Source organism: Podarcis liolepis, assembly GCF_965112155.1.
Source record: "Podarcis liolepis genome assembly, chromosome: 2".
Taxonomy (NCBI): Eukaryota; Metazoa; Chordata; class Lepidosauria; order Squamata; family Lacertidae; genus Podarcis; species Podarcis liolepis.
The window spans coordinates 127,173,593-127,200,099 of NC_139555.1; the positions used below are offsets into that span (position 1 = coordinate 127,173,593).

At 55.8% G+C, this 26,507-nt stretch overlaps 2 protein-coding genes across 11 annotated transcripts; one reads left to right on the forward strand and one right to left on the reverse strand.

Moving 5' to 3' along the window:
• Positions 1-409: 409 nt before the first annotated feature.
• LOC310699369 (class II histocompatibility antigen, M alpha chain) lies at positions 410-4,422 on the reverse strand. Its single transcript, XM_083487078.1, has 5 exons — positions 4,276-4,422; positions 2,118-2,375; positions 1,619-1,900; positions 1,378-1,506; positions 410-1,076 (listed from the first exon to the last, which is right to left on the reverse strand). The coding sequence occupies exons 1-5, from the start codon at positions 4,358-4,360 to the stop codon at positions 1,072-1,074; spliced, it is 759 nt and encodes a 252-aa protein (XP_083343204.1). The 5' UTR covers positions 4,361-4,422; the 3' UTR covers positions 410-1,071.
• Positions 4,423-8,855: 4,433 nt separating this feature from the next.
• BRD2 (bromodomain containing 2) lies at positions 8,856-21,177 on the forward strand. 10 transcript variants are annotated; one of them, XM_083487075.1, is made up of 13 exons: positions 8,856-9,353; positions 14,736-15,036; positions 15,551-15,638; positions 15,977-16,114; positions 16,317-16,458; positions 16,609-16,820; positions 16,935-17,309; positions 17,947-18,075; positions 18,187-18,435; positions 18,601-18,827; positions 19,034-19,347; positions 19,961-20,083; positions 20,190-21,177. In XM_083487075.1, the coding sequence occupies exons 4-13, from the start codon at positions 16,004-16,006 to the stop codon at positions 20,318-20,320; spliced, it is 2,013 nt and encodes a 670-aa protein (XP_083343201.1). In that variant the 5' UTR covers positions 8,856-9,353; positions 14,736-15,036; positions 15,551-15,638; positions 15,977-16,003; the 3' UTR covers positions 20,321-21,177. The 10 variants fall into 10 exon arrangements, with proteins under 10 accessions (XP_083343201.1, XP_083343196.1, XP_083343197.1 ...); XM_083487069.1 differs by having other exon boundaries at positions 8,876-9,353; positions 18,265-18,435; XM_083487076.1 differs by lacking the exon at positions 8,856-9,353 and adding an exon at positions 9,585-9,720.
• Positions 21,178-26,507: the final 5,330 nt, after the last annotated feature.

Genomic DNA, 26,507 nt, shown 5'->3' on the forward strand with positions numbered 1-26,507 from the left:
TCCTGGTGAGAAAGACCCACAGGTGGGAGGAGCAGGAGTGGTGGTGCTAGCGATGTGAGCAGTGGGGTGAGTGATGGTTGTGGTTCTAGCAATGTTCAATCTACCTAAGTTTCTTGTTCTAGCCGAAGGCCGTGACAAATCTGCAGCAACAGTGCCAGTGCTAGCAGTGGGGTTGGTGGTGATAACAGTGTCAGAAGTGGGGTTGGTGCGACAGCGTGTCAGAAGTGGGGTTGGTGCAACAGCAGTGTCAGAAGTGGGGCTGGTGACGATAGCGGTACCAGAAGTGGGGTTGGTGGCGATAGTGGCATAGCTGTCAACTTTTCCCTTTTCTTGCGAGGAATCCTATTCAGAATAAGGAAGTTTCCCTTTAAAAAAAAGGGAAACGTTGACAGCTATGCTATGATAGTGGTGTCAGAAGTGGGGTTGGTGGCGACAGGGGTGTCAGAAGTGGGGTTGGTGGCGACAGGGGTGTCAGAAGTGGGGCTGGTGGCGACAGGGGTGTCAGAAGTGGGGTTGGTGGCGACAGCGGTGTCAGAAGTGGGGTTGGTGGCGACAGGGGTGTCAGAAGTGGGGCTGGTGGCGACAGGGGTGTCAGAAGTGGGGTTGGTGGCGACAGCGGTGTCAGAAGTGGGGCTGGTGCGACAGCGGTGTCAGAGGTGGGATCTGAGCCAGCCCCGCTTCATCCAAACCTGGATGGGCCCCTCTCCTCTGCTCCTTCCACCCCCTCATTCACCCCACTGCTCCTCTAGCAGCAATAACTTTAACGGGAACAGAAGAAACTCACTCGCATCACTGACCCGCCTCACCCAGGACTGCCCGCACTGACTGGCAGCCGTTTCTCTCCGGGTTCACAGACTGGACTCTCTCCCACCCCTGCCGGTGGCAACGGAGACACGGGACCAAAGCAGGGCGGACAGATGTTTGCCGCTCACTGAATGCAAATGGGCACACACATACAGACACAGATTCTGGCACTGAGGGGCAGGTCCCGTGGGGGGGGGGCGAGGGGGTGACTTTAAAGGTGACGCTCCTTCTCCTCCAAATCCCTCCTTCAGGTCGACTCTGGGGATTTCATTCTGGAAAAGAGAAAGGTTGTGGAATCACAGAACTGGAGGGAGGGACCCCTAAAGGTCATCTAGCCCAACCCGCCGCAACGCAGGAATCTTTGATGGCTGCCATATTTCACGTCAAGCGGTGTACACGTTTTGCCCAGCAAGGAAACAGATGGATGAAAGGGGAACCTGCGACCTTGCAGGGGGTTGGGATGGATGACCCTTGGGGGTCCCCCTTCCGACCCTACAAGCCTTTGGTTCCACCTGCCCCAGAGCTTCAGCCTCCTCCTTCCCCAAGGGGCCCGGGGGCTTCCTCCAGCTCTACCTGTGCTGTCGCGCTTGCAGGATACTGCCACCAGGACCACCCCCACGATGGCAAAGAGGACGCCAACCCCAAACGCCAGGCCACACAGGATGTTCTCCAGGAGCTCCGAGGGGACGGGATTTTGGGGGACTGCAGGAGGGAGGGAGAGGGGACAGAGGGTCAGTCGGGAGGGGGGTCAGGTGAGAGCACAAAGGCCATTTGGGGCAGGGTGTGGGGAGAGAGGGGGAGAGCAGGGCCTCACCCCAGAACGTCTGGATGCTGAAGGTGTCGCGGGGACTCTTGACGTTGCAGCTGTAGATGTCTCCTTCCTGGGGGGTCACCTTCAAATAGGAGAAGAGCTCAAACTCCAGGTCCTCCACAGGGACTGCCGGAGGGGTGGAGACCCCCTGGGTCACGGGCTCGCCTTGGTACGTCCAAGTGACCTCGGCCGCCGGAGGGAAGAGGTTGGTCACTGAGCAGACGAGCGTGTTGGGCTGGCCCAACTGCAGCAGCTGCAGGGGGAAGACCTTCACCTGAGCAATACCTGGGGGGGGGCAGAGGGTGGCAACGTGGCCTTTTCAGTGGTGGCTCTCCAGCCTTTTACTTACATTATTATTTCCTTTTTTTATTTTACTCATTATTATTTTTCTCGTAGTTTTTTTTTATTCTAACATATATTCTACAATTCCTTGCTGGAGGAAGTTTCTGGTGGCTCCCTCCCTCCCTCCCTCCGTCCCCGCAAGGCAAAGAAACCCGCTCACCTTTCGCTTCCGGCATAATTGCGAAATAGTACGAAAAGTTGCTCAGCACGTCGTTGCAGAGCTGGTTCAGCACCCGGATGTGACTTTGGGGGGTCCGGGTCTGCACCCCCGGCTGGAAATCAGGGAGTCGGGGGTGCCAGGCGGACTCTGAGGAGTTGAACCAGAAGAGCTCCTCATTGTCCAGCGTTTGGACCATCTCTGGGAGCAGGGAATCTTGCTGGCACAGGTAGACCTCAGAAAACAGGTGGGCAGGATCCTCTGGACAAGAGAAAGAGGGAGGTTGGTCACCCGCCACCATCGAGGTGGAGATAAGAAGCTGCCCCAAATCATAGCTCAGTCAGTAGAAAAGGAGGCTCATAATCTCAGGGACACGGGTTCGAGTTCTCAGGGACACGGGATTCGACTAGATGGCCCTCGAACTCCACAATTATTTTGATTCTGCAATGTGCCTCCATGCGCCCCTCCATGTGCCCGTCTTCTGCTGCCTGCCCTCTGCCCTTCACCCTCCGTGGCTAAGTCATATGTGCCAGTGATGGATGGCAAGAAGGCATGAACTTTTGATTTGAGTTTGAAATGAGGCTGCATTTCAATGTTGCATTTTAATCTCATTTTTAAGTTGTATTTTAATCCATCGTTTTTATACCTGGTGTCAGCCGCCCTGAGCCCGGTCTTGGCTGGGGAGGGCGGGTTATAAATAAAATTTATTATTATTATTATTAAACCTGGGGCCATCCAACCTCTGCCTTCTGAGGAAGCTTCTTCTGCTTGCAAACAGCAATTACTGTCAGAAAGTGCTTGTGGGGTGAAACAGGGGCTATTGAGCTGGGGTTGGACTAGATGACCCTGGGAACCCCCTTCCAAATCTATCGTTCTATGAGTCTGTGGTTCCGCCAGAGTCCTGGTCTGACGGCGCTGCTACAAGCGGGGAGAGGAAGGAAGGAAGGAACTTCCTCAATGCAAGTAGGGGATTTTAAAGCACATTTCCCCCCTCCGAACACCATTTGCCCCTCCCCCTTCTGCAGCCCCCTCAGTTTCAGGGGTTTGGGATTATTAGGGGATGGGGGAGAGAAGGGGAAACTAGGTGCCAAAATACTATTTACATAGTTGAGAGGTCCTGGGCCCGAAGGAACTCAGATTATCCTCCACCAGGGCCAGGGCCTTCTCAGTTGTGGCTCCGACCTGGTGGAATGCTCTGTCCCGGGAGACCAGGGCCCTGCAGGATTTAACTTCCTTCCGCAGGGCCTGTAAGACAGAGCTATTCCTCCTGGCCTTTAATTTGAATTCAGCCTCATCTTTTATTTCCCTTTTCTTCCCTCCCCTTCCCCTTTTATGAAGATCACCCGCTCTGAGACCCCACAGCTCATTCTCCCCTGATCTCCTTGCTGGCCCAAGTAGGACCAATTCAGCCAGCTAGCCCTGGGGATTATCTAATTGATTTTTTGAATTTTATTGTTATTCATGTTTTTATACTCTATTTTATGCTGCTTTTATCATTAAGTGTTTCAAATTGGTTGTTAGCTGCCCTGAGCCCGGTTTTTGAACCGGGAAGGGCGGGGTATAAATAAAATTTTATTATTAATAATATTATTTGGAAAAACGCTGTAAACAACTGTGCCTTCGCAGAGGGTTGGGCTAGATGACCCTCAGGGTCCCTTCCAACTCGCCAGTCCTGTGAGTCGAGAGTGTGCAAACGGGTGTCAGATCCGAGTTCAAGTCACACCAGCAGGCTGCTCGGAAGTCTTCCCCCCCCCCCCCCCAGTTTAATTGCAAAGTGAAACTTGAAAGGGATTTAAAAATAAATAAATAAATACGGGGTGGCATTTCTCTAGCGAGCCAAGGTCACCTGGAAGTCCCAGAGGAGCCGGCATCTTCTGGGTGAGGGGCTGCAGACCACCCAGAAAAGAGTTTGGGGCCGGGTGGAGGAGAGAGAGGGAGAGAGAGAGAGAGAGAGCTGCACCGGTTGAATTTCCGCCTGGCAAATGTTAGCAAGTACACGGACGCTGCCAAGGGAGGCTTGCTGCCAGCTCGTAAGAACTCGCCAGGGCTAGGGGAAAAGCACGCAATCTGAAAGCCCCCCACCTTCCCCCCCCAAACCCCCCCACACACCTAGGTTTTCACACCCCACGCAGGTAGGAAACAGGGAGACGCATTTTTGTACCTCGCACTTCGGCCGCTGCAGCCGCCGCTGCCCCCCAGAGCCAGGCCAGGGCCGCCAGACCCCAGTTGCACCTCCCGGGACCCATCGTCCTCGCTGCCCCACAGCAAATCTCCGAGCCCCACAGCTGAGTTCCCCCAACTCGCAGCAGCTTCGGGGAGGGAGGATGCCTCCCCCAGGCAGCCAATGGGGCTTCGTTGCGCTTCATCGTCATCAGTTGCCAGGGAGAGGCTGCCCGGTTTCGGCTCTGGAGCGCAGACGGGCTGCTTAGGCTGCGCGAGGAGAGAATCGCAGGGACCCCTGAGGGTCATCCAGCCCAACCCCCTGCAAATGCAGGGACCCCAGCTAAGAAATCCCCGACGCATGGCCCGTCTGACCTCTGCTTAAAAGCTTCCAGTGAATCGTAGAAGATCACCCAGGAGCTTCCTCCGAAGACGGTTCAGCCGGTGCAGAATTTGGCGGCCAGTTTGCTGACCAGAGAAAAACGGTTTGAACGTATCGCACTGATCCTGACCCAACTGCACGGGCTGCCAATTAGTTTCTGGGACCAATGCAAAGTGGTGGTTTTGCCTTATAAGGCCTTGAATGGCTCAGGATGATGATGATGATGATGATGATGATGATGATGATGATAATAATAATAATAATAATAATAATAATAATAATAATAATAATTCTTCTTCACTGGAGAACAATTTTTTGTTGCATTGACACCTGCAGTTGTTCTAACCTAATTTCAACGTGCTGATTTCATATCTGAAGTTGGTTTTTGTTCTGTAAGCTCTAGGATTTATTTATTTTTGCAATTTTTCGCTTTTCACCATAATCTGTTTTTCACAATACAAGTATTCAATATTTTATTAAACACATAGCCAAAGTAGTACAATATGAGTATAACTCTAAGTGACTTATATAGCATTGAACATGACATGTATAACATTGTAAATGACATTGAAAAGAACATATAATAACAGTTGAAAAATCTCATGCAACAGAAAATGAAAAAAAAAATGTTCCCCAGTGAATAATAATAATTATTATTATTATATCCTGCCCCACCTCAAAGTCTGCCTCTCCCCCTATGAACCAACCCAGGCTCTGCAATGCTCATCTGGTCCCCTCTTATTCTGTGCCCCCTAAATTGGCACAAGAACAGGGCCTTTTCTGCAGCGGCTCCCCATTTGTGGGATGCTCTCCCCAAGGAAGTTCGCTTGGCACCTTCATTAGACACATTTAGGCACCAGGAGAAAGCGTTCCTCTTCCACCGAAGCTTTGGGCTGACTAACATCCCATTAACTTTCACATGTGCTTGTGGGAGGGGGTTATTCTTTCATTCTTCTTCTTCTTATATATTTTGTGGGGTTTTTTAATGTCACATTTTTATGCTGCAAACTGCCCTGAAATGTATGGACAAAGGGTGGCACACAAACTTAATGATAAATAAATAATAGATCAAAGAACCATGGGAGTTTTCAGGGTCACCTCAGGGTCATATAGTTCAACACCTGCAAATGCAGGAATCGGTGTGTGTGTGTGTGTGTGTGTGAGAGAGAGAGAGAGAGAGAGAGAGAGAGAGATCTGCGGCATCACGCAGGAAAATGAAGAAGTATGAAGGAGCTCCAGGGACCATAGCTAAACAGGAAACCCCCCCTCCCTACCTGCCATTGTTCCCCAACAACTGACATTCAGAGGTAGACTGCCTCTGACGCTGGAGGTTCTATCCTCCACAATTTTTTGCAGACAAGCAAAAGGAGATCTTGCCTGGCTCCAGCAAGCTCTGACCCCCATCCCCTGCCCACTTCCCTATAGAAATCCACCACAGGGGGCTCAGGGCAGGGGCAGAGTTTCGCTTTCACTTCCCCCTCCTCTTCTCGGAGTTTCCCTTTTGGTCAGGCCCTGTTTGTGTGCGCCTGTTATAAAAGACTCAATGAGTCACAAACAGGAAGTGTGCTTGGGGAAATTCCCAAGCCGCCTGCCCTGCAAACCTCCTAGCAACTTACTCCCGAGAAGCCCCATAAGGGACCTTGTTGAGAGGCGATGTAAACTTGCAAAGCCAAGTTACAGCGAACCAGGCAGAGGGCCTTCTCGGTGGTGGCACCCGCCCTGTGGAACGCCCTCCCACCAGATGTCAAAGAGCAGAACAACTACCAGACTTTTAGAAGATACCTGAAGGCAGCCTTGTTCAGGGAAGTTTTTAATGTATGGCATTTTAATGTATTTTTAAACTTTGTTGGAAGCTGCCCAGAGTGGCTGGGGAAACCCAGCCAGACGGGCGGGGTACAAATAAATAATAATAATAATTCCAAGATGTAACCTGCAAGAAAACCCAAACCGGCTGCCCTTTCCTCTTCTTCTTATCTGCTCTTTGAAACCTATGTTCCTACAGAGAATTTTTGGGGAGAAAGTACTGGGCTATGTATCAATAATATGACTGTGCAGGGAAAAAGCTAAGATTTTAAGAAGAAAACATTCTTTTGAATTATATACCCGTCGTGTGGACGTTGACAGCGGAAATGGATTATTGTGGCCAAGAGACTGATATGGATGAATTGGAAGAATAAAAACAAGATCCTCCTTAATCAAAGGATTGGCGATATGACGGAGGCGGACGGGGGCACCCTGGGGCTCATCTAGACCAACCCCTCGCTGGCACAATTCTCCCAAAGCCTCTGTGCCCGGGAGGACAGAGAGAAATTAAGGCAACTGCTAAGTGATGGGTGCAAATTGATTAAAAGCCGCCTTCGATTTCAGCGGGGCTGCCGTGCGCCCACCCACTCAGAGGGCTTTCAAGGGGGGGGGGTGAGACGAATTTGTGGCCATGGTGGCTACGGCATAGATTTGTGGAGTTGGAAGGGACCCTGAGGGTCATCTAGCCCAACCCCCTGCAATGCACAGATCGCAGTTAATAGGACATCAACATTACAAATACCTACTGTATTTTTCGTCCCATAGGACGCACCTAGTTTTTGGGGGGGGAAATAAAGGGGGGAAAATTTCCTTTATTTCCCCCCCAAAAGCAGGTCGGGGAAACCGAACCAGGTCGAGGAATAGCGGGATGGCGGCGCTGCGCCTCCCTGCTGTCCCCCGAGCTTGTGGGGCTGGCCCATGTCTGCCCAGCGTGAGGGGCGCTCTGAATCAGGGCGCCCCGCCCGTCAGGCGGCAGGCTGCTATCCACAGCGTGGGGAGCCCTGTGGGGAACTCCTGCAGGGCTTCCCACGCTGCGGATGTCTGCCCGACGTGGGGGCGCTCTGCTTCAGGGCGCCCCTCGCGCTGGGCGGCAGGCTGCTATCCGCAGCCTAGACATCCCTGCGGGACCTCCCGCAGGGCTGCCTAGGCTGCGGATGTCTTCCTGAAGCCTGGAGAGCGAGAGGGGTCAGTGCGCACCGACCCATCTCGCTCTCCAAGCTTCAGCAAAAGCCTGCATTCGCCCCATAGGACGCACCCAGATTTCCCCTTCATTTTTGGAGGGGAAAAAGTGCGTCCTATAGGGCGAAAAATACGGTAAATACAGACGATTGTTCACCCTCGGTGAATACAGACGATTGTTCACCCAGGAGCTGCCATCTGGCTGATTGCAGGGCAGATTCGAGGGTAAACCATAATACGCGGAACGAGTCTGCCCCTGCAGCTTGATGGAGGTAGAAACCGTCTCTCATGCCTTGTTACGCTGCCATTTCTACGGGGATATACGCTCGGTATTTATCACTGTTATACCAGAATCTCCAGATGGGTCCAAACTTCAATGTCTAAAACTCCTGAGGATCCTGAGATCACGCTCAGGGTGGCCAAATTCTGTGCGACTGCCATAAAACTTAGGGACCGAGCTGTACTACCAAAATGATTAAGGTCTGAAATGACAATTTTAGGTTATATTTTAGTGATCAGGATTTAATATATATTTTAAACTCTATTGCCTCTGTTATACCCAGTTGCAATTCAATGCATTCCTGTTGTGTTTTATGATTTCCCTGATATTGTAAGTGAGACGGAACTGGTCTGTGACCGTAAGAATAAAATTCAACTAGGACATCCATTGTAAGAGGCAGTCTACCCCGAAGGAGAGCAGCAGGTGGCTCTCGGGACGTCTGCTTGGCCACTGCTGCTGCTGCTGGGCGCTCTTGGCCAGGAGCCCTCTCTAGCCCTAGCCCCCTCCTTTTTATCTCTCCAATTCCCTTCCAGGGTGATGGCCAGCGCCGCCTCTTGTGGCAGGGAGTTCCACAGCTCAACTCTGTATTTGGCGCATATGGAAAGCTGCTGCTGCTGCTGCTGGGAGCCTTTCCGCTTGTGGATTCTTCTTAGCAGAGCAGGCTCGCCCCGCTGCTGCAGTCGCGCACATGCATAAGTGCAGGAAAAGGAAAGGGCGCTCTTTATTCCTGGAACTGCGAGCTCGCGCAGGACTCGCCCTCTTGCAACAGCTGCGCCAGACAGAGAAAGAGCTGGCCTGCTCCCGCGCATGCGCCGTGCCCGCCCTCGCTCCTTCCCCGCGCCATTGCGCCACCGCGCAGAAAGGGACTCGCGCCGCAGCGAAGCCCCAGCGCGCATGCGCCCCAGGCGGGAGGGGGGGGAAGAGTCGGAGAAGGAGAGGGGCGCATGCGCAGTCGCCGTCCCCGGGTGTCGCGGGAGCCATGCTGACTTCACCCCCAAAGCGAGACCTCGGCGGGGGAGGGGGCGGCGCTCGATCCTGACCCCCCGCCAGGCGGCTTCGACGAGGCGGATTATTTTCCTCCCTCCACCGGTTTGGCGCTTTCTTCTCGGCGGACGGGCAAAATCGCCTCATAGATTGACCCCCCCCCGCCTTGAAGGATCATCCGGGCATTTTTCTGATGGAACGGTCGCGTGACGGCGGGGAGCCAATCAGGAGACGATGACGTGGGCGTCACTTCGGATTCCCGCCCGGCCATGGCAGCTGAAGCGACCGTTGAGGGGAAATTATTATTTTTTTAAGTGGGTGTTTTATTTCTTATTATTTTGTCACGTCGCGGGGGCCTGAGTTTGGCCGGAATGTAATCAGGATGGGCCTCGTCGCACCGGGGCCGCCAAGGTCGCGCGCCTTCTTCCTTCTCCCGATGGCGACCAATGAGGTGAGTCCTTTCTGCCCACGTGACGCTTCTGGACGAGTGACGGCTCGGCTGGCTGGGGGATGGGGAAGGAGAGGGATCTGCCACTCAAGTCGCTGCTCCCGCCTCCGGTGGCGCAATCTGGCCAATCCGAGGCGGCGACGGGCGGTGGCTGTTTAAAGGGCCAGCTGCCTGAAATGAAGGGAGAAGTTGGCTGTCACGTGGCACCTGACAATGGGACCCCCATTTTTTTATGTGGGGGGAGGAGGGGCGTCTTCGGAAGAGGGGGGGAGAGGTGTCCCCCCCTCTGTCTTGTGGCTCATTCCAGGCTTCTTTAAAGCTACAATGATGCAGAAGCTTCTAGGAATTGGGGTAAATCTCAATATGACAGGTGGGGTTTTGTCTTGCAATGGTGGGGGGGGGCTTGGGGGGCGTCTCTTTGCTTAAGTCGGGGTGTGTGTGCTTGCATTGGGGGGGTTGTTTGTATTTTAAAGCAAAAGGGGGGAGTTTGGGGGGCTGCCTTGCAAAGGAAAGGGGTGGGGCTATCCTTTGGGAAGGGGGGGCGTGAGCCCTCAGCCCCCCGCGATATTGGGGGTGCCTGGGAGAGTGCCCTGGGCAGCAGAGGGTGGGCTTGACCTTGGCATCCGCCTTTGTTTGACCTTGAGCTGTTTTCTCCCTCCAAGCCCCCAGTTCCCACGTGGAGGAGGCCAGGCAGTCTCCCTAAGTAGGCGATTCAGAAGAAGCAGAATCTGGGCTGAAAGGAGCCAAGAATATCAATGTGGGGCTGTTGTTTTTTAGCTGGGACTGTGGGAGAGAAGGGCGTTTTCGATAATCTCAGAAACTGGGGGCTGCTGGAGATTGTGTGTGTGTGTGTGTGTGTGTCCCCTGAGCAAGCAGGGAGGTGAGTGGGAACAGTACTTGGAAGAGCATTTCAGACATGGTGGGCGAGGGGCAGCTTTGCCTGGCGTGCTTTCCTGCCCCTCCAAAATGGCTGCGGTGAATGTGCTGTGTCATTCCTGCCTGGTGATGGAGGAGGAGGAGGAGGAAGAGGCCTCCTCGCTGGAATAGGGCTGGGCGGGAGCGCAGTGGGGCTGGCGGAGGAAAAAGAGGAAGGGGCAGGATCAGGCGCTGCCCTCCTTCGCTAACCCTCCAGTTTTCTCCCCAGTTTCCCCCTCTTTCTGGAGGCTGCCAGCTGGAAGGCTCTGGGTGCCCGTGGAAAATGGCCGCTGCGGAGAGAAGCAGGCGGAGGAGCATGGCATGCGGGAGCAGGACAGGCCTCTTGAGCCCCGCGTGTGGGGCGGCTGGGGGTTAGGGGGTGCTGCCTCTCTCCCTTTTGTTCACAGGCCAGCGGGAGGGAGAGACCTCCTTTCAGCCCAAAGTGGCGCTTGGCCTTTGCGCCAGGATGTGACTCATCTCAAAGGACCGTCCCCTGCTTCTCCTTCCAGAAGAATCCAGGAAAAGGGGGGGGGGGCTGAGGATATGCCAGCAGTTTGACCCCCCCCCCCAGTTCCATTGGACTCAGGAAGTCGGCTGGTGGATCCCTGCTGCTGCGACAGCCTCATTATTTCTGTCCTTGGCTGTAGAGAGATCCCCGCCTGGAAAGAGAAGCACCCTGGGACCTGCCCCCTAGATCAACCGGCCCCCTTTCCACGCCCTCGGCAGAAGGGAAGCCAGGCGCTCTCCCCATTGAGCAGGGAGGAGGAGGCAGGCGCGGCCAGAGAGGCTCCCAGCATGGCCCCTGCCGGGGTGTGGGGCTGTGTGTAGGGCTCCTGCCAGCACCACCACCACACCGTGGCATGGGGCCAGAGCCTGGGGGAAGGCCACGCACCCCACAACCAGGGATGGAGGCCAATGCCAGCCTGCCTCCCTCCCAGGAAGGGGCCTCCTGTCCTCCAGGCCAGGCACTTGCTCCAAGGGGTCAGGGGTCTGAAATTGGCTCCCCCATTTCCCCCCTGGCTGAAATGTCTCTCTGTTGGGCCTTGGGGACACTTTGGCCCCACTTGGTTTTTGGACAGGATTTCGTGGGCGGAAGCGATAGGCTGCATTGTGGGCGATGGCGCCCCTTCTTTGCCCTCTTGGGCGGTTGACCGGTGGTGGTCAGTGCAGAGGGGCTGCCCCTTCAAAGGCGGGTCTGGCCTGGGCTCCACTCTGGCACTTGACCTTCGCCCCTGGCAAGGCAAAACAGGGCCACTGCTGTGAAGCCTTGGGGCGCTTTTCTAATGGAAGCTCTGCGGTTGGTTTGGCTTCTCCTCAAGGTCCCCTCACTCTCGGCGCCTTGAACTCCTGCCTCGGTTCTCACGTGCAAGCGGTGACGCGTGAGGGGGCGAAGTGGGGACTTTGGGCGCCATTTCTCACGCGCAGGGCCCGGCGTGGCGGCGCCTGGACCCTGCTGTGGGGCGTGTGTGGGGACCCCTCTCCAGGCGGCATTTTGGAGTGTGACTCGGGTGCTTCCACCCCACTGTGAGGGGTTCGCCCGCCGGTCCCCGGCTGCTGCGCTGAGGCGACGGGGCTTTTCTCGTGTCGCTGTGTTTTGGCGGGAAGAACAACCTGAGGGACAACGTTTCTCTCTTTTTTTATTTAAACGCGCCCTGCCCTCACTTTCGCGGCCGCTCTGCCCGTGCGGGGAAGGGAGGGCGAGGACATTTTTCTGGGCTTGGGGGGCCGCTCGGTCCAGCCGCCGCCGCGGCTCATTGTTCGCCCTCTCCGCGCCCTGCTTTCTCTGGGCTGCCACAAAATGGCGCTGCTGCCTCTCTCCCCCTCCCTTCCCCCCGCGGTGAGCAGAGAACCACAACAACCAACGGCCGCTTCCCAACCGCCGCCCCGCCCCCACGTGACAGGGCGGCCAATCGGGAGGCAACGAATGGCAGAGCCGTCCAATGCGCGAGCCGGCTGCCGGGGACGGCGGAGCGGGGAGGCACAACAGGAGGCGGAAAGGGGGAGCGTGATGGATGGCGAAGTCGCCCAATGGGCGGCCGGCGTCGGCCTCTGCTCCGCCCAGAGGGCTCTCCCGAGCCGGCGGAGGGGCGTGGCTTGGCGGGATGGTGATGTCAGCTGCTCCGCGGGCCAATGGGAGCGCGGGGAGCGTCTCTATAAGGGCGGTCGGGGGCAGGCCGAGAGGCGCCATTTCGCTGGAGCGGAGGAAGGATCCTGGCCTGGGAGCGGAAGAGAGTGCCGGGCAGGGTGGGCGGACTCAATCCAGATCCATCCTCGCCGGGCGGCCCCCTAATCGCCGGTCATCGCTGTAGGCGCCAGCTCGGCGGACCCTCCTCCCGGCTTCCGTAGCGCCCTCTTCTCCCCCCACAACATCCGCCCCCACCTACGCGGCGGAGAGCAAAGGTGGAGTGCGGCCACTAATCCCAGTACAATCCAGTGCCATCCGCGCCTCGGACCGCGACGACTCGCCGGGGGAGCGGCGCCTCCGGACGCGGCGGCCTCCGCGGAGACGGGCGCGCCCTATATTGCCGGCGCCCCTGCGCGGTGGGAGCCCGGCGGGGGGCTGGCCGGAGGGACCCCCGCCCGCCCCGCCTCGGGGTCCTGCCGCTGCTGCAAAGGCCGCCATTTTCCTAGCTTTTGCGCCTAGTTGTTGGCGGGGCGAGCGGCCCCCTCCCCGATGGGGGCCCCGCAGTAGCCGAGCTCGCCTCGCCCAGCCCGCCGCTCGCCTGCCTCCGGTTCGGCGGGGGGAGGCGCGGCGGCGATGCGCCCCTGAGCCAGGCGCCGAGGGCAGTTTCTTCCCCCCGCCAGGCCGAGACCGCCGAGCAAAGTGGGGGGGTTCCCCGAGGCCACGGAGGCGCCGGCGGCTGGAGCGGGACCGTCCCGGGAGAGAGCCGGGCCCCCGGGAGGAGCTGCCGCCTCGGGCGCTGGAGCCGCTCCTGCAGGCATGTTGCAGAACGTGAACCCCAACGGCAAGTACGTAATCGGGAGTGCGCCGGGGGAGGGGGAAGGGGCGGCCGGGCCAGAGGGGATCGGGGGTCGCCGGGGGGCCGCAGTGAGCTCTGCGCGCGCGCGCCTGCCCGCGTTGATCGAGCATACCTGGCTGTGTTGTGTCACATGACGGGCGTCGCTTTTGAACTCGCGGTGCCACTTGCGGGAGGCTTCCCTGCCCGGGTGTGTGGAAAGGAGAAACGTTGGACATCGCCATTGCTTAGCAACATTTTACGTCGCCCGTCTTTCCTCTGGGGAGCCTTTGAAGTGCTGCAGCTCCAGTGCGATCTCCTTTTCCTCTTACTTCACCCCCCCCCCTTATTCACTGGTGTGAACCCTGCAGCAATGAGTTGTGTGGATTATTTGGATCGCTTTAAAGGGCTTTGCGTTGCCTGTGAAGGGAATGATAGCATTGGGAGCTGTCTTGTCATGAGGCCCTGTAATGCCTGGGGGGCAAGCCTGGCTTTTGTGAAGCGCTCCTCTCTCCCGGGGTGGCAGGCCTGCTGCCCTTTGATGCCCTCGCTCTGTTTACCAACACGCTCATTTCCCAGGGCTGGTGGTGGAGCCGCAGGTGTCCTGGGTGATGGGCTGGCAGCGACTGTTGCACGCTGGGCTTGTGCACCAAGAGAGCAGCCTGTGAATCTGTGGCTCTGTATTCAGAATGTGCCACAGCTGGATCTGTGGGCCAGGAGACAGATCTGAATTCTGCAATGGCCCCCATTGTTTTTTCAACTCAGAACCCACCTTGGCTTAACTGCTCCTTGCCAACTGGCTGGCCCCATTGTGTGGAGGCCTGGTCAGCCATTCATTTTGTTGTCTCCCTCGCTCTGATTGGGCAGCACCATGGCAACCGGCAATGCACTCTGTCCTTTTCATCTTATGAGCATGTTGACTATGGAGGAAGCCTGGTGTCTCTGTTTTCCCAGATGTTTACCCCCCTCATTGGTCCTGGGGGAAGAGTCCCTGTTCTCTGATTCAAAACACCAATCCTGGGCATATTTGGAACTGTTTTAAGATGTTGTTGCTGCTCTCCAGAGTGTGCCTAGTTGCCTTGGTGGGATTCCTGCGACACCCTCCTGTTTACTGGGCTTTATGACGGTACTTTAAGGGGGAGTGAGTTTGTGGGCAGCAAGTGTAGTGTTGCAATCTGGAAATGCCAGTGTGCTGAGGTGCAAGGGGGGGGGTGCAGATGGCACAGCACTTAGGTTGGCCTGGTCTCTGGAGTTTCCCCTGGCTCTGGTTGGGAGCTGGCTTCGCCGCCTTGCTGCGCTTAGGGGTGTAATTTGGTGTCTCTCTTCCAAGAGGTGGCAGAATGGGCGTCTCATGCACTTTTGCACAGGTGGGGGGGCAATGCTCCCCTCCTCCATGTTCTACTTGTTGGCTCATGTGAGGGAGGAGAGTGCGGTAGGTGGCAAAATCCACCGCAGAATCGGAGCAGAACCCGGCTCCTCCTGCCTTAACAGCCCTTCTCTCCCTGTCTTGCAGGATCCTTGGGGAGGGCAATGCGGGTCTGGTGGGTCTGGCAGTCGAGTCTGCGCCCGGGAAGCGGATCCGCAAGCCGTCGCTTCTGTACGAGGGCTTCGAGAGACCCACCATGGCCTCCGTCCCGCCCCTCCAGCTGGCCCCAGCCAACCCTCCCCCTCCGGAGGTCTCAAACCCCAAGAAGCCGGGCAGAGTCACCAACCAGCTGCAGTACCTCCACAAAGTGGTGATGAAGGCCCTCTGGAAGCACCAGTTCGCCTGGCCCTTCCGCCAGCCGGTGGATGCCGTCAAGCTAGGTCTTCCGGTAATGAGCTTCCTCCTTGCCTTGGGGGGGGGCTGGGGGCGTGAGGGAGATGAGCACCTGCGGGCAGGTTCTGCTGTGTTAATGATGCCCTTGTTGCTATGGTTACTGGATCACTTCCTGCCTCATCCCATGAACTAAGGTTCTTGTTTGTATCTAGTGTGCTGAGCTAGTCTTCTGGATTTTTGAGCTGTGCTGCTAAAATTCAAAGCGTTTTGGGGAGCTCCTTGGGTTGCTCACCCTAGTCCAGCAGGCAAGGCTTTTCCATACTGAGGGAAATGTGCCTCCTTTGCTGCCTCAGGGCGGACTTGTCTCCTGTTACCTGAGTTTGAGCTCAGCTGTGTCTCTTCCCCAAACAATCTTAAGGCTGTTGGTTTGGCCAGGAATTTCACCTGGAGCAGCTCCTCTGATCCCCGCCCCCCATGTCCCCTACAAAGGTATGGATGAGACAATACAGCCGCTTTTGCGCTCTCATGCTGCCCCAAATCTAATCTTGTGCCCTGAATGCGTTTTGCAGATTCCCATCCATGACTTTGTAGAAGACATCAAGTGACCCCCAAATTAAAGGCCAGCACCTGTGGCAACTAAGGAGTTAAAGCCCAGAGGTAAAAATCCACCTAGGTTTATGCTTGCCTAGCTTCTTTGTCCACAGTAGGGGTGCTGCGGTGGTGCTTTTTTGGCAGGGCAGGCCTTAGCAGAAGGCACCCTCTCTGCACCCCAGGGAAAGAAGCACGAATCCCCTCTTGCCCTGGCAAGCTGAGAAGCATTGATTGCCTGCTCTTTGCAAGGCTGCACAGGAGTCCCTGCCCTTTCCCCCCCTGTAGCCAGCATTTGGCAGGGACCTTTGGATGTGGCGTTGACCAGGAGCCTGGGTAGCCCCGTGGTCGGTGCGGCCTGTGTGCCATGCTCTTTGGGGTGACCACGTGGCTTTGCTTGCTCCCAGGACTATCACAAGATCATCAAGCAGCCAATGGACATGGGCACCATCAAGCGGCGCCTGGAAAACAACTACTACTGGAGCTCAGCCGAGTGCATGCAGGACTTCAACACCATGTTCACCAATTGCTACATCTACAACAAGGTGAGGGTTTGCGTGTGTGGTGGGGGAGGCAGCTGCCGCAAGGCTGGAGGATGGCTGGAGTGTCAGGGAAGTGGCTGCATAGATTGTGAGGGAGGGGTTGGGGGGGGAGAGACTCCCAAGTGACGAGGACGCATACACAGACTGCGCAGAGCAGCCTGCTGACAACTTCATGCCTTGATCATCACGGCTTCTCTTGCTGTAGCCCACAGATGACATTGTGCTGATGGCGCAAACGCTGGAAAAGATCTTCTTGCAGAAGGTGGCCCAGATGCCTCAGGAGGAGCAGGAGATTGTGATCACTGTGGCAAAGAACAGCCACAAGAAGGGGGCCTCTCGGGCTGCAGGTAATGGCGCGAGAGGGGATTGGGGGGTGGGCTTTGGGGCAGAAGCGGCTAGGGTGCCTGCTGGCTTGCTTGGGTTCTGCTCCAGTTGGGGGCCGTCTGGGGCAGGCTGCCTCCAGTTTAACAAAGAGCCACTCTTTTTTATCCCTCCAGCACTCCTGGCAGCAGCCAACGCAGCTGCTCAGCAAGTGCCGGCCATCTCTTCCGTGTCCCACGCCCAGCTCTACCCCACAGACATCCCCACCACCGTCATCAACATCCCTCACCCGTCAGTCATCTCTACGCCTCTCCTAAAGCCGCTACACTCCACTGCTACCTCCCAGCCGGTGCTGGCGGTGCCTGCCCCAACGCAGCCGGTGGCCAAGGTGAGCCTGTGTGAGCCGGCAGCCGAGGGAGGTGGGTGGGGGCCTTGAGCTGTCCGGGGTTCCCCCTCCAATCTGGCTTGGAAGCCTAAGCGGTGTGCTCTTGCCCCCCAACAGAAGAAAGGAGTGAAGCGGAAAGCGGACACGACCACCCCAACCCCCACGGCCATCATCGCCACCAGCGGCGGAGAGTCCTCTCCCTCCGCAGCCGTGCTGGAGACCAAGGCAGCCAAGATCCCGGCCCGGCGGGAGAGCGGGCGCCCCATCAAGCCCCCCCGCAAAGACCTGCCCGACTCCCAGCAGCACCAGACCTCCAAGAGGGGCAAGCTCTCGGAGCAGCTCAAGTACTGCAACGGCATCCTCAAGGAGCTTGTCTCCAAGAAGCACGCTGCCTACGCCTGGCCCTTCTACAAGCCGGTCGATGCTTCCGCCTTGGGCCTCCACGACTACCATGAGATCATCAAGCATCCCATGGACCTCAGCACCATCAAGGTAGGCGGGGGCTTGGCAACCACAGAGAAGAAGGGGAGAGGAGCAGCAGGTGGGGACTCCTGGGCACAGGAGAAGGGGGGGGGGGTTCCAGAACATGGTTGTCTGTGCTGTGGAATTTAGGTAAAATCCATCTGCTGACTTCTTGCATATTCACCATACAAGCAGGTGCTTCCACAATCTAGATTAAATAGATTTGTTGGAGGTACGAGTGGCCTGTTTCTGTCCCAGGGAGAAAACGTGCCCTCTGCTAACCTTTCAGTGCCAGCAGTTGAACAGGCTCTTTATAACTGCTGCCATCTCCGCCCCAGTGGGCTTTGCAGTCCGTGTTGAGGGGAGGAGAGAGGCCATAGGGACATGAGCGGGCATGGGAGGGGAGTCATGTGACAATGCCAGGGCAGGCGAAGCAGGGCTTGAGTAGGGCAAGCAGCGGTGGGGAGACCCCACCCAAGTCCCACTGGTTTTTAGCGTGAACTGGCCACGTGTGTCTTAAGTGACTTTCTGCAGTCACAAGGGCAAACTAAAGAAACAAAACACCAGTTTGGGGGGGGCTTGTTTGCTCCTTGTGTGTTGCAAAGCTCACGATCCTCCCCTTTTACTTACCTACCTTTGGTTTCCTTTTCTTTTTCTGTGGCTTCAGCGCAAGATGGAGAACCGGGAGTACCGTGACGCCCAGGAGTTTGCTTCTGACGTGCGGCTGATGTTCTCCAACTGCTACAAGTACAACCCCCCTGACCATGACGTGGTGGCCATGGCTCGGAAGTTGCAGGTGAGTTTGATGGGAAGAAGACGGAGGCCAGTAGCTCTTCCTCCCTCCCTCCCTCCCCCCATGACCCAGCCCCTCAGTAGCAGACCTCGAGTCTTTGCTGCTCTCCCGCAGGATGTCTTCGAGTTCAGCTATGCCAAGATGCCAGATGAACCCATAGACATCAACCCCCCCTCCACGTCACTCCCACAGCCGGGCCTCCTGATGAAGTCCTCCTCAGACGATTCCTCCAGCGACGATGACGACGACGAGGAAGAGGAGGGGGATGACGACGAGAGCAGCAGCGAGAGTTCGTCGGACAGCGAGGAGAGTTCCGACTCGGAGGAGGAGCGGGCTAACCGGCTGGCTGAGCTCCAGGAACAGGTGAGCAGGGGCCAAAGCCTGCAAGCGAGACCCCAGAATTAGAGCAACACTCCCCCCCCCCCCGTGGCTTTGAGCCACTGTTGATCACGGCCATGGATTGAGGAAAGGGCGCCTGCAGTTGGTGGGGTTGGGAGCCCCCTAACCGTGTCCCTTTTGCCTCCCCAGCTGCGGGCAGTGCACGAACAGCTGGCGGCCCTCTCTCAAGGCCCGGTCTCCAAGCCCAAGAAGAAGCGGGACAAGAAGGACAAGAAGAAGAAGAAGCAGAAGCTGGAGAAGCGGGGGAAGGCGGGAGGCGAGGAGGAGGCGGCAGCCCGGCCCCACCAGGCCCAGCTCAAAAAGTCCAAGAAGGCAGCCGGCGGTGGCGGCAGCGGAGGTGGCAGCAGTGGTGGCAAGTGAGTGGGGCAAGCGAGTGCGTGGCGATGGGGTCGGGGTGGGGAGAGCAGGGCGAGCAGCTGGCTGATGACTCTCTTTCCCCGGCGGATCGACCGTGGCGAACTCCTTGTAGAACAAGCCAAGATGCCTGACAGCTGCCGCTGGCTGGGTCCCGCCCAGTGCGCAAGCGGGGCCCCTGGGTCTAAGGCGTGTCTCCCCTCCCCAGGAACTCGAAGAAGGCCAGCGCCAAGGCCCTCCCTCTGCCGGCCCCTGTGCTCTACGACTCGGAGGAGGAGGAGGAGAGCAAGCCCATGACGTACGACGAGAAGCGCCAGCTCAGCCTGGACATCAACAAGCTGCCGGGGGAGAAGCTGGGCCGGGTGGTGCACATCATCCAGTCGCGGGAGCCCTCCCTGCGTGACTCCAACCCCGAGGAGATTGAGATCGACTTCGAGACCCTCAAGCCCTCCACCTTGCGGGAGCTGGAGCGCTACGTCCTGTCCTGCCTGCGGAAGAAGCCTCGCAAGCCCTACAGCGAGAGTGAGTGGGGGCGATGGGAGACAAGATGCATCCCTTCAGGACTTTGGGGTTGGGGCTTGGCTGCTAAATGGTGGTATTCAGTAAAATGGCAATGAGTCCTAATACATATGGATAATCCGGGACTTGCAGACTGCCAGCAGGGAGACTGGGGAATAAGTGGTGAGGGGAGGGGTGGGGTCTCTGTCTTCCATGGACTCCCTCTCTGTTTCCCCTGTTTCCTCTGTTTCGGGAAACCGGGTGAATGGGGGGCCTCAGCCCCACCCACAGCCCTGCTTGGGGTCCTCATTCCCCTTCTGTCCAAGGGGTGCAGGGCAGCTGAGCATCTCTCGGCCCCCCAGGAAAGAGAAAGGGGAATCTGGTGGTGATAGCCCAGGGATTCCTGCGAGGGCAAAACCGGGAGAATTGGGAGCCTCAGCTCAACCCCCAGCCCTGCTTGGAGATGGGGGTCCTCATGAAGACCCCCTTGGTGGGCTTTCCCTTCCCGCCAAGTTCTTAACCAGCTCCTTGTGTGGAGCTGGATAGTGGTTGCCCTCCTGTTGTCCCAAATGAGAGCTGGATGAGGGCGCAAGGGGAAGAGGAGCTCCCCAGTAAATTCCTTCCTTCCTTCTTCCAGCCCTGAAGAAGCCGGTGGGCAAGACGAAGGAGGAGCTGGCCCTGGAGAAGAAGCGGGAGCTGGAGAAGCGCCTGCAGGACGTCAGCGGGCAGCTGAACTCTGCCAAGAAGCCCCCCAAGAAAAGTAAGCCCTGGCTTCTGATTCCTGGGCCTGGTTCTCTCCTGTCCTTGACCCTCTGGCCTCCTTCACCTTTGCCCTCTCTCTCTCTCTCTCTCTCCCCCCTGTGCAGCCAACGAGAAGCCGGAGTCCGCGCAGCAAGTGGCCGTCTCCCGCCTGAGCGCCAGCAGCTCCAGCTCCGACTCCAGCAGTTCCAGCTCCTCCTCCTCCTCCTCGGACACAAGTGACTCTGACTCCAGCTAGGCAGGCTGGTGGAGGTGGCAGCGGCGGCAGCATCAGCCGCCGGGGGGTGGCTGGCCAGCGATGGCAGCCTGCTCGGAAGAGGTTCTGCAGGACCAGAACTGGCAAGAGAGCGGCGCAGGCGGACGAGCGGGCTCCCCTCCACCCCCCCTCCAGCTGGGCGCCCGGGGCGGAAGGGCTGCGGCCGGCTGGCTGGCGGCTTCCCTGTCATCCCGCCCCCCTTGGGGCCCTGGGGCGAGAGCTGGCCCTGCTGTCTTTGCGCTGTGGCATGGGGCGCCCCGACTCTGTACAGTTGGCTCCAGCAAGCGTGGGGGGCAGCAATTGGGGGGGGCAGTGTTTTCCTGTTTTGGTTGAATCTTAGGAAACAAACTTGTGGTTTTTATAAAAGCATTTAGCAAGTTTTGGTTTTGTGACGCTCCGTTCCTGGATGGGCAGGTTGGGGGCGAGGAACTGCGCTGGGGTGTTTGTGCCCCACCAGCTTGGACTTGGAGCCCTGAGGGGGAGACAAGACTCTTGTGGGGAGAAGTTCCTCCTCTGACACTCCCCCTGGCAGGCACTCAAGGGGTTCCTTTATTTATTTTTCTTTGTTTCCCGTCGGTGGCTTTCCCTGGGATCTGGAGTGAGTGCGACCGTTGACGTCCCTGGGCAAAATCGAGACAGCATGTTCTTCGCCCCTCAAGGGAGGCTGGTTGAGGGGGGAGGGCAGCCCGCTTGAGGTTTTTTTTATGTTGACTGTATATTTTTTTTCTACTGTTCCTTTTATTCCCCTTGCCCGTGTCCACCTTCCAGGGCTCTGTTTCATCTTATTGTATGTTAAGCCTTCTGGTTCTTTAAACGTGTAAATAAAAAAAAATATTATACATGCTGGTGTGGATTGAGTGGGGGGAGGAGGGCAGCGGTGGTCACAGACAACAGGCAGCCTTCCTGTCGAGCGTCTCGCTGCCACCAGGTCAGGGATCTCGCCCCACCTGCTTCCAGCCAGGGCTTGGCTCCTCTGCTTTGTAGGGTCTCCTGAGCAGCCCCCCTTCCCGGGGAGTTGGAAGAGACTCTTAAGGGCCATCTAGTACAACCCCCTCAGTGCAGTCTTCTCTAAAGTGCACAAGGTGCTTTGTTTAACAGTGTGTGGTGCAATTAAGGCAGGGCAGGGTATGGAAAGCATCACCCCCAACCCCACTGCTCTTGACCAGGGAGCTGCCCTTCTAATTACCCCTGGTTGTTGACCATCACACTTCAGTGGGGCTTCCAAATATGCCAGGTGAAGCTTCAGTTTTCCTGGGGGAAAACCAGAATATCACAAATGTGCTTGGGTTTAATGTGCAGTTTCAAATCTTCCACTTGCCTGCTGGCTGCGCTGCCATCGCAAACCCACTTGAGTAGCTCAGCTTCTGCTGTGTAGTAAGGGAGCGTCTTGAAGATGGTTGTTGCAGAAAACCCACAGGGTCGCCTGATAAAGCTTGAGGGTCAGAAAACTGGAGCAAAGGTAGGTACTTCCCCCACACATCAAGCTGCAAGGCCCTCCTGCTGGGGGCAGTGAAGGCGAGGTCTCTGGCTTCTGTCCTTCCTTGTTTCCCATAATAGGCCTCCGGTCAACAACCGAGAAGGGATGCTGGACTAGATCTGACACTCGCCTGATTAGTTATGGCCTAGAGTACTTTGGATGGGAAGCGGGTGGCGCTGTGCGTTAAACCACAGAGCCTAGGACTTGCTGATCAGAAGGTCGGTGGTTCCCGTTGCTCAATCCCAGCTCCTGCCATCCTAGCAGTTCTAAAGCACGTCAAAGCACAAGTAGATAAATGGGTACCACTCCGGTGGGAAGGTAAATGGTGTTTGCGTGTGCTGCTCTGGTTCCCCAGAAGCGGCTTAGTCATGCTGGCCACATGACCCGGAAGCTGTCCTTTGGCTCCCTCGGCCAGTAAAGCAAGATGAGCGCCGCAACCCCAGAGTCGGTCACGACTGTACCTAATGGTCAGGGGTCCCTTTACCTTTAGAGTACTTTGGTAAACCCAGGGAGAGTCAAGAAGACAGGCGGACTGGACAATTCTCCCCCTTGCCCGCAAATAAGGGGTGGCACAGAGCAGAATTTTGAGGTTCCCCATCAGCTTGACACTTGCTACCCCTTTTTGCTGAAGGCCAGAGGTGGCTGCATTTATAGACAATCTCTGGACATAGGGGAGAGCTTGGAGCCCCTTCCCTGGTGGTAAGGCTGAGAGCTGCAGGGGGGAACCTCTGTTTTCTGACCTCCACTGCTGTACTGACCCTGCTACACACAGGAGGGCTTTGCCTGAAAGCAATTTTTGCTTGACTGTGGGAAGGGGCTGATCCAGCCAAGCCAAGTGGGGTCCCCCCACGCCCATGTTGCCCAGAGACCCCTTTGCCCAGCTCCACCCTCACCAGGGGTGGTGAAGAGAATTGATTGGGAAACTGAAGATCTAGTGATATAAAATACATGAAATCCTTGTTCCTTTTCCCTGGGTCTGAGGCAGGCAGTGAGAGTGGGAGGGCTTTCCTGAGAAAGGAGGACACTGGGGGGCTGGATTGCAGCCGGCTGTATGTGTGTCAGGGAAACCCAGCCCCCCCCCCATTTCCCCCCTTTGGCCCTCTGCCTGAAAGGGACTCTCCTGCCCCTTGGAGTTTGCCAAGGAAAAACAGCTGAGTGGTGGAAAGGCCACATGGAAACTGCTTTGTAAGAGACCCCGCCCTCTGCATTGGCCCCCCCACAGCAGCTTGCTGGGGCGGAGACATTCTTGCACCCCTCTCTCCCCACTGATGGAAATCCAGAGGCAGGCTGGAGGCACTGGGCCACTGAGAGGATGAGGCTCTTGAAAGGGAGCTTCTCCACTGATCCATCCTGCAGCCTGGATGGTTTGAAACTTGGGGCTGTGGGTAGCAAGACCGTGTGTCCTCCAATAAAATAAAATAAAAGGATGCGTATGAGGGCAAAAACGAAGCTCTTCACACAGCTTGTGGGATCATTCCCAACTGGAGCCCTTGCATTTTTTTCAAAATGGATTACAAATGTTTGGAGGATTCAAGAAAAATTCTGGAACTACCCGGTTGTGGAGTGCCGACCCCAGACAAGAGACTGGCTTTGCTGGGGGTTGTGCCTTCCCCAAGGCCAGGTCTGGTGGTGTGATTCAGTGGGGCCCCTGGTGTTCTTTTGTGGTAGCCGAAGGTCCACGGCCCACCTTTTTCACAATACAGGAAGCCCTCAAGTGGACAGGTCAGTCGGTAGAGCATGAGACTCTGAATCGAGGGACTGTGGGTTAGAGCCTCACATTGGGCAAAAGATTCCTGTCTTGCAGGGGGTTGGACTAGATGCCCCCGGGGTACCTCCCAACTCTCCAGTTCTATGATTCTATGACGAGGAGGCAATGGGAGAATGCACAAGGGGGGTTGAACAGGTCTTGCAGGGGGTTGAACTGGATGGTCCCTGGGGCAGAGGGAGCGGGGGAGGACGACAAGGAAGGGGGTGTCAAGACTGAGGAAGGTGACAACATGGGGAAAAGGCGCAAAAAGTATTCCGCCCAGCAGCAGCAGCAGCAGCAGCAGCGTGCCTTTGCCCTTTCCCCTGCCTTCCCCACTCACCCGCCCTCCCGTGCCTAGTCCTTCCTCTCCCTCATGCTCCCGCGCAACACACAGTTCCTGTCCGACGCCCGCTTTTCCATCCTCGTGCATGAAAGGAAAAGCAGCGCGGGCTTTGCATCTTGTTTCCTTTTATAGCTGGGAAGGTGCCCGGCAGCCGGCAGAGAGAGGAGCTTTCTGCAAACCTTTCCACGCACCCGCCCTGCCTCGTTGCCTTAAGGGTTAAAGCCAGAGAGTGTCAGCTGCTAGAGAGAAGGGGATGCTGGATACTGACTTGGGAAAGGGGTTACAGATAGGTAGCCGTGTTGGTCTGCCATAGTCAAAATAAAAAAATTCCTTCCAGTAGCACCTTAAAGACCAACTAAGTTAGTTCTTGGTATGAGCTTTCGTGTGCATGCACACTTGGTATCTGAAGAAGTGTGCATGCACACGAAAGCTCATACCAAGAACTAACTTAGTTGGTCTTTAAGGTGCTACTGGAAGGAATTTTTTTATTTTGGGAAAGGGGGCGTGGCTTAAGCAGAACAGCTGTCCCGTCCCCTTTGCAGCTACAGGCTGCCCTTGTCTCCTGCAAGGAATCGGGTGCGTGCAAAGCGCCTTGGGGGGCATCATGAGTTAGTTCGAGAACTAAGCTGTTCAAAAACTGGGTTCCCACTGTATTTATTTCCCCTAATTTGAACTGTATTCATCCCCCCCCCGGTGATTTTCTTGAGTCAAAATGAGAGTACCCCTACACATTTTTTTAGAAAGGAAAAAAAAAGCAATGAGTTATATACCATAAAATTGTATATCAATGGAAAGATAATTTAATGAAGAATGTAATGCAATAACTTTTATGAAGGATTATTTATTGAAATAGCAGTCATAAATAATAATTGGGTGCACTCTTCCCACCTTAGATCAAATCTATGCTTCCAGGTGCCATAAGAAAGCGGCAGAGATAGCGCAGGATAGTGCGCACCCCGGAAATGATCTCTTTCAGCTTCTGCCTTCTGGAAGAAGGTCCAGGGTTATAAAGGCCAGGACTAGCCTCCTGAGAAACAGTTTCTACGCAAATGCAATTCTGGTTCTAAACGCAGCACGAGGGGTCTCTATAGTATAGTGGATTCTAAAATGGGATTTCAGAGTTTTTAGGGGGTTTTGAATGTTTTATGTAGTTTTTCAATTTCATTGTTCTGCATGGGACAATGACAATAAAGATATCGTATCGTATCATAAAGAAGAACCGTGAAACACACAGAAAAAAGGAGCTATACAGGTTAAATTGCCATAAATAAATAAGTGGGTTTTGGGTTTGCAATCACTGTGCTATTCAATTGAGCTAACAGCAACATTTATACCCCGCCCATCTGGCTGGGTTTCCCCAGCCATTTGGGCAGCTCCCAAAATAATATTTCTTTAAAAACCAATGAAACATCAAACATTAAAAGCTTCTCCATACTGGGCTGCCTTCAGATGTCTTATAAAAGTTAGATGTTTATTTCCTTGACATCTGATGGGAGGGCGTTCCACAGGGCAGGCGCCACTACCGAGAAGGCCCTCTGCCTGGTTCCCTGTCATTGAGTTGATAGAGCATCTATCCTAAATTTGTCAGCTTCTCTCAAAGATCAGGATCAGGAGGTTTTTAATGTTTGATGTCTTATTATGTTTTTATATTTTGCTGGAAGCCACCCAAAGTGGCTGTGGAATTATTATTATTATTATTATTATTATTATTCTCCCCATTCTTCATTTGCAATCCTACCAGCTGAATTTGGTTTGAGTCCTGGGATAGCTCAGTTGGCAGAGCATGAGACTCTCAGGGTTGCGGGTTCAAGCCCCACCTTGTCAAAAAAATTCCTGCATTGCAGGTAGTCTATGAACCTCACTTATCTGCAATGAGGGAACCACCACAATGGAGGCGGTTGGAGAATGGATGGTGGCTAATGGGTTGAGGTTGAATCCTGACAAGACAGAAGTACTGTTTTCGGGGGACAGGGGGCAGGCTGGTGTGGAGGACTCCCTGGTCCTGAATGGGGTAACTGTGCCCCTGACTGATCAGGTGCGCAGCTATATAAATGAATGAAATGTTGAGGAATTCCCCCTTTTCCTTTCCTCTCTCTTCCCATTTTCTCCGCCCCCCCCCCCCGCCAACCCCATATTGCCTAGAGCACTGCGGTCTCACTCTGAATACGACTGACTTGTTTGAAGGATTCCGTGACTTGGATGCACCCAATAATTTAATAAAAACAATTTAAAAAACCACAGTCTCTCTCGCCCATTAATGTTCTTCAGCTCAGCTTCGTTGGAAAGCCATAGAATGGGATCCTGCAAAGGGCCAGTCTAGGTGTTAGGGCTGCCACCTTGTTTTGTACCTAAGAGGCAGACAATATGTGGTAGGTAAATGAGACATTTTGGGTTGTAGTTGAGGAAATTTCTTCTGCGCCAGCACCAACGCCCCAAAATATACTCCACAAAGCACATAGCAAGCCTGCTGCATACATGCTCTCTATCACCTTATGTTGTTGTTTAGTCGTCTTAGTCATGTTTGACTCTCCGTGACCCCATGAACCAGAGCATGCCTTGGAAACTCTCACTTTCTTCTCAAAGCTTCTCCTTTTTTATGTCC

Coding starts and splice junctions, on each gene's coding strand:
- LOC310699369 (XM_083487078.1), bottom strand. CDS start 4,360: ATGGGTCCCGGGAGGTGCAACTGGGGTCTGGCGGCCCTGGCCTGGCTC. Junction 2,376..4,275: donor TGCAGCGGCCGAAGTGCGAG/GTACAAAAATGC, acceptor TCTCTTGTCCAG/AGGATCCTGCCCACCTGTTT. Junction 1,901..2,117: donor AATTATGCCGGAAGCGAAAG/GTGAGCGGGTTT, acceptor GCCCCCCCCCAG/GTATTGCTCAGGTGAAGGTC.
- BRD2 (XM_083487068.1), top strand. CDS start 13,207: ATGTTGCAGAACGTGAACCCCAACGGCAA. Junction 16,115..16,316: donor ATTGCTACATCTACAACAAG/GTGAGGGTTTGC, acceptor CTCTTGCTGTAG/CCCACAGATGACATTGTGCT. Junction 16,821..16,934: donor CAACGCAGCCGGTGGCCAAG/GTGAGCCTGTGT, acceptor GCCCCCCAACAG/AAGAAAGGAGTGAAGCGGAA.